Below are 6515 nucleotides of genomic sequence, written 5' to 3' on the forward strand. Positions count from 1 at the left end.
AAAAGTGGTTCGGCATCTAAGATGCCCAAAAACTGAATAAATCTACTACTATCTAGATTCTCGCCAGAATCTGATAGCCAAATTCAAAAATTCATAGCTACTAAACTACTTGGCCAAAAATTCTGAAATTTCATTGGTAGCTAGCTTTCGCAGTTAGTTGCACTTTGTCTATGGTAGACAAATTTATTTCGGCCATTAACTTGTCCAAAAATGACGTTGAACAGAGACTGCACAAACTGACAGATTTCAGAACGTGGACGAAATTGATTTCGACCAAACCTCCAACTAAATCCCCTCTAAACTCATGATTAAAACCTCATAAATCGACCAAACAGATGGGATTAGGGTGACAAATCTCACCTAGGCAACCACAGAGAGCACAACGACGTCCTCCGGGGTTCTCCTCTTCTTTCTTCTCCTCCTTCTCCCTCCCTTCTTCCTTTCTCTTCTCTCTACTGCACAAGAGCAGCAGGGGGGGAGGACGTCCAGCAGGTGCAGGGTGGCAGCCAGGGAGGAAAAAACGAGTCCTGGCTAGGGTTTCTGTTGGGTGGAGGGGAAAAAGAAAGGGGAGGGGCGCCTGAGCCTTTAGGGAGGGGTTGGGCTAACCGGCTCAAGCCTAGGTTGGATTAGCCCACTCCTAGGTTATATTTTTTTTAAAAAAAGAAATTTATTGTTGCTATTTTGCTTCAATTCCTTCTCTTTTCTTTTCCGGCGAGAGCGATTCGACACCGGAAACCAAAAACGACAACTTCCAATTTTTTCCAAAATTTTAGGGCATTACACCTAGACTTGGCATTACTCGAGTGAGCGCTTGTAGAAACCCTCCCTGCTGAGCAAAGTTAAGGGATACTGTTGAGTATCTAACTACAGAGTATATAGGCATAAGAAGTACACTGTATATAGACAGAGTACATTGTACACATCTTTCACAATTTTGAATATTGCGGACTCAAATCTACGGAACCCGGTATACTCAAGATGTCGAAAGCTTATACTAGAAAGATTTTAATTAGATTAACTAACTCGAGTACGACTAGTATCCAAGCTGAATTATGCTATCTTGTCTTCGTTGACAAGACAAATAACTCCCTATCAACTACACTGGACCCAGTGCAGCACTAGGACCGTTATATAAGACGGGGATCGCAACTTGACGCAAGCGACAACAAGATTCTAGCAATCGGAGAGACTCGGCGACTGTAACCCTAGATTAGTAAATCCAATCTACTTCATTGTAATAGGTCTAGCCACATTACTTGTACTCGAAACAGTCGTATATACAACATTATCCACACATGATGTAGGATATTAATTAGCATCGGGGCCTCGAACCTGTATATATCGTGTGGCTTATTTTTTATTCGTTCTTTAATCTCGAAGATATCTTAGTTTAATTATAGATATATTATTGAAAACTAATCCTGAACACTAACAAAGTGAAATCATCGGTTATCTTTTTTATTTTTTTGCAATTATGCGGTAGGCATTCATTGATAGTATTACTCGAATACACTTACGCATTGAAATAACGCTGACGGAGGATGAGACGGACATCCAACAGGAACAATCGATCAGATTGTTCTAGCAATAGTGGATAGTACTTACACCTAGCACTTGACAATTAAGGGGCCTTCGCCACAGATTTTTTTGAGTTTCTATCAAGAAATTGGGGAATTCCTGTTAAATAGGTAATTTTGTTTCCGATTCTAACAAGAAACCAAAATAAATGTTTGTTTTTTTATTAGCTGAAGAATCACTCATAATGATGTTTTCCATTAGAATCATGTCCCTTTTTAATATAATCTTTAGGAATCCAAATCTATTAAAGTTTAATTACACAAATTAATTCGAATTCACTATAGAAACCTTTCTAGATAGAAACCAAATCCAAAATATTTTTAGAGAATCTATAACCGTGCCAAACTAGGCTTAATAGTACTACAAGCCAACATCTGGTATGAGGTGGAGGCACCGTCAGCTGCCGCTATCACAGCCTCCAACTCCGCATGCATGCGAGCGTTCTCCTGCTTCAGGCGTTCCAGTTCCGTGATTATCTTACTGTGTGATTAATTGTCTATATGGACCATATATATAGAATGAGGAGAAGAAGATCAAGAAAAATTATATTTATTGAAAATAATAGTGTTTGATTGATAGTATTTGTCTAGATATATTGAGCTAAATTTCTGTTTGATTGTTCGAATCTGAGATCGTATGAGTGAATACAAGACTTCGAATCGAGCTTCCCTCGTATGTCAGACTATAGGTGTATATTTATATCCACCAGTCAGATTGAAACAGTGTATATGATCAACTAAACACGTTTCTGCATGAGATTATAGGTATTTGCTAAGTTAGATTGCTCTCATGCGGGCAACCATTTCGACTCATATGATTGGTTACCCGTATGAGTTTTACTCGTATAGACAGTATATGCAGGTTGAGAAAAAGCAGATTAAGCGGAGTTATTTGCTGAAAAGAATAGTGTTTGATTTGGTTGATATGTCTAGACAGGTTGAACTAATTTTCTATTTAGTTGATTTAATATAAATTCGTATGAGCAGATACAAAAGTTTAAAATTATGATTAATTATTTATATGAAATTGATTCTTTAACATTAATAAATAAATTTATTTGTATAAACAGATGTAGAGGTCTGCAGGTTCCGTCCTTGCTCCCCGACGGATCCAGCTTCTGCCTTTCTTGGGCGCACCTCCAGCAACGCTGGCCGTGCTCGTCCATCTGTTGCAAGGTCATCGACCGCCCAACTCGGCGCTCCGTCATCGCCGCAGGCGGATCCATCTTTCTCCTCTTTTTTGTCGCGAAAGAGCCTTTTAATTTTTGTTTTAGTCGAGCTGATTCCACTCTTATAAAGTAGTGATTCATCCATCAACCAAATATGAAATGCAAAGATAAAATAGGATGAAAAATAATTTAGTTATACTTTTCAGTCGACAAACCAGTGAGCTAGAGGGCACAATCATATTAGCCACATTCATAGGCTATTGTTTATACATGCGGATTTTCTTTTCTGAATGGGCATGCAGATACTTTGATATAGTTACAACCGTCTTCCATCACATGTCTAGTCTAGCCAGCCAACATCCTTTTGTCTGTTCAGCACGTCCATAAGTCGAGCCGAGCCGAGAGATGTATCCAGCGACGACGCACCGATGGTACAGTTCACACATCTTAACATCTTGCTGTGAAAAGCGCCAATCTACGAAGTCTGATGCAGCTATTTCACAACTTCGATTCAAGCTCCTGAGTTTGCCAGAGCACAATGCCATAAGATCACTAAAGGAGAAAAAAATGAGGACTGCACAAGTAGGGTGTCTATGAAGATCACCAAGAGGTTAATTTACACTTCTCTGCAATGGGCATGGCAGTGTCAGTAAAGTATAATTTGAAAGCTGGCTATGTATTTCTTTTTCTTCCTTTTTCGAAGAGAACATAGTAGAAAACTATCTAATGTGCGTAGTGTTGGTGACTGTATTAAGCCATCTAATGATTAATTGCATGGTAATGAGCAGAATAGGAATGACAATGAACCTGCAAATATTATCAAACCTTGTATACCATTTCCATCCACAAATGGGTATTTGTTGGTGGTTTAGGAGGTCGATGGAAAAATGCTAGTAGGTTTTGCTGGTTGATCTAAGCCATCAAATCCATTCCAGTGACTAACATAGCAAGTTATCACTTTACTATTTTACAACTAGTTTCTAGTTTCTACTTGATATGTTCACCTACTTAGTTAATTGCAGTGTCCACCTTTAAGATGGATCAGGATGAAATTTGATAGTGTTTGTTTGGACCACATGCAAATCTGATTTTTTGGCACATATTAGATCAAATTCCATGACCAAATACCCCCAAAAGAAAAACAGTATTCATAGTCTTTTTTATCTTTAAAGCTCTGCCAAAGGAGATATGAATCTCTACTCAATCCTAATAACTGAAAACATTTAATCTGGCCCATGTCACCCATGTTGCTCAAGTTCAACCTAAGAATTGCGATACAGTTTCGATACAGTTTTTACTTAATGGAGTTGGATTGGGAGGGGGGCGGGGATCAAGAATTTTAGTGTTGTACAATTAAATTGTTCAAATGATGCCATGTTACTATGTTAGTTTGCGTCATATAAGATGTGCTCATTTAGCTAGGCCAAAGGTCACCAATCTGCAGAGCAGTAAGCAGTGAGCATGGACTAGTCTTCTTCTGAAAACAGAAAACTGCAAAGCATGTTGTAACAGATTCTCGAATCATGCTGGAATTGCAATGAACTTCTAGAGGCCGCAAATCTAATATCCATGTACGATAATAAGATGAATTCAAATGTTACTTTTAGGAAGTTACATTTTCTATACTCAAAATGAATATCTTAGTTAAACAAAGGAAGTTACTTCTGACTAGCAAATAATTCTTTGTTTCACATTTTCTTAAAAAGAGGTTGCTCTTTTCCTAGGGTAATCATGAACTTAGGCAGATAGCATAATCACAAGACATAGACTTTATTCAACCTCAGTGAAATCGTCTAATACCTTCCAGGCATTGCATTCAAGAATCTAACTCTCTAGGATACATCACAAGAACATGGTAAAATACATGTACAGAGGAACAAGAGTGACAACTGAAGCTTGAGAAACATCATCTTACTTTTGCAGTATTCTTCCTCTTTTCAGGGCTTGACATAAATTGCCGCCGGAGCACTATCCCATACCTCGACGGACTGCTTATCAGCTCTGGCCAATGCCATCCTGCTGCCTCCAAAGGCCCAGCTCACAATCTTGGCCTTCTCCTTTACTCCCTCCTCGCCGCCTGCCATTGCCACTGATGGTCCACTCCCCACCCAATTCCTCCTCATCACCTTCTTCCCACCGGCCTCTGTTGCTAGTTCCACCTGACTCCACACCTCCACATCTGCGCCGCGTGCCACAAACACCCAATTGCAGTGGCACTCAATCCTATGGCCGTTCCCTTCCTTCTTCCCAGATGCTGCTGCCACTGCTGCCCTCTGCCCGTCTCCAATGCACACCCACGGCTCCAGCCCAATGTCATCACCACCAAGCCTCCTCAAGTCAGCCATGAACACCTCGCCGGACGTGGCCCCAACCTTGAACATCGTCGACAGCGCATCAGAGGCAGTGACATCAGCAAAGCAGTCCTCCTTCTCCCTGACCTCCCACACTGGAACTGTGGCGCTCGCTCGGACATCCCAGAGGCGTATGTCCCCCACCACCCCGGCCGGGCCGGAGTGCGACCCGGCAGCGAGCAAGAGGCTGTGCCCGCCGAGCCACCCGAGCTTGGCCGCCGGTATCGCTGCCTCCACGTCCGCGCCGAACACCTCCTTCCGCCCGATTTCCGCCACGGGAGACAAAGAATTCAGATCGAAGGCTACCACAGCGCTCGAGTTCCGGCGCGCCGACTCGAAGCTAGCGAAGAGCAACGGAGGAGATGGTGCTCCTGACGCCGCCGTGGCCGCCACCGCGAGCACAGTGGCGGAGGTCGAGCCCGGCCAGGAAAGCACCTCCGGAGCAGCGGCGGCGGGGGCATCGTCCGAAAACCGGCAGAGGTGGACGCCGGGGAAATCGCGGGCGCCCGCGAGGGCGAGGGCGGGGGACACCGCGACGAGCGAGTCGACGGCGGGGAGCGGTGTGAGGACGCTAGCACGGGAGGCGAGCGCTGCGTCGAAGCAGGTGACGACTCCTCCGTGCGCAGCGACTACGGAGGCCGGGTGCGGCGAGGGAGATATCGCCACGGCGGAGGGCGCGACGCGGCCGGTGAGGGGGAGGAGCGCGGAGGGGCGCAGCGAGAGCGGGGCGAAGGCGGACGCGGGGGAGAGCGAGGCGAGGAGGGAGCCATCGAGCTTGAAGTGGAGCGCCTCGGCGAGGAGGGCCGCGGAGGGAGGGGACGCGAGGCGGCCGCGCCGGAGGAAGGAGAGGAGGAGCTCGAAGAGGCGCGGGTCGCGGTCGAGGAAGTGCGGGTCCGAGGGGGAGGAGGGACCAAGGGAGGAGAATGGGGAGGAGGCACCGGCGCGGGAGAGGGTGGCGGCGGTGGTCTGGAAGAGCTCGCCGCCGACGTTAAGCGTGACGATGGCGGCGGCGGAGTTGGAGGCCATGGCTGGGTTCGTTCTTGGGAGGGTAGTTGACTTCGGTCTCTTGGGCTTGGGGTGGCATGGCACAGAGGTTTCTGAGGTAAGAACACCGCGGGATCGGGCCTGGGCCTGACAATTTCAGCCCCATGAGCAAAGCTGAATTAATATACATATTGTTTGAAAATATTACAGCAATATGCTACTGTTTATTGGGCCAGGTTCAGCTTTGCGGGCTCCACCAATCAGTCAATATTAAATACATTTCTCTGAGGTTTTGCCTACTGAGCGGATGAGATCTTTCTTGCTACGATGCTAGAAGATCCACCCAAAAGGTGTTGCCCACTATTTAGGTGAAACCTTTTAGGTATAAAATACGACGTGCTGCCTCGGCCGATGTCAGCGCTCTCATTTGCACT

At 45.2% G+C, this 6515-nt stretch overlaps 1 protein-coding gene across 1 annotated transcript; it reads right to left on the reverse strand.

Moving 5' to 3' along the window:
- Positions 1-2901: 2901 nt before the first annotated feature.
- LOC133891374 (BTB/POZ domain-containing protein At5g41330-like) lies at positions 2902-6224 on the reverse strand. Its single transcript, XM_062332085.1, has 2 exons — positions 4662-6224; positions 2902-3265 (listed from the first exon to the last, which is right to left on the reverse strand). Exon 1 carries the CDS (start codon positions 6121-6123, stop codon positions 4684-4686), a length of 1440 nt encoding a protein of 479 aa, XP_062188069.1. The 5' UTR covers positions 6124-6224; the 3' UTR covers positions 2902-3265; positions 4662-4683.
- Between the last annotated feature and the right edge of the window lie 291 nt (positions 6225-6515).

Source organism: Phragmites australis, chromosome 14 (genome assembly GCF_958298935.1).
Source record: "Phragmites australis chromosome 14, lpPhrAust1.1, whole genome shotgun sequence".
Classification (NCBI taxonomy): Eukaryota; Viridiplantae; Streptophyta; class Magnoliopsida; order Poales; family Poaceae; genus Phragmites; species Phragmites australis.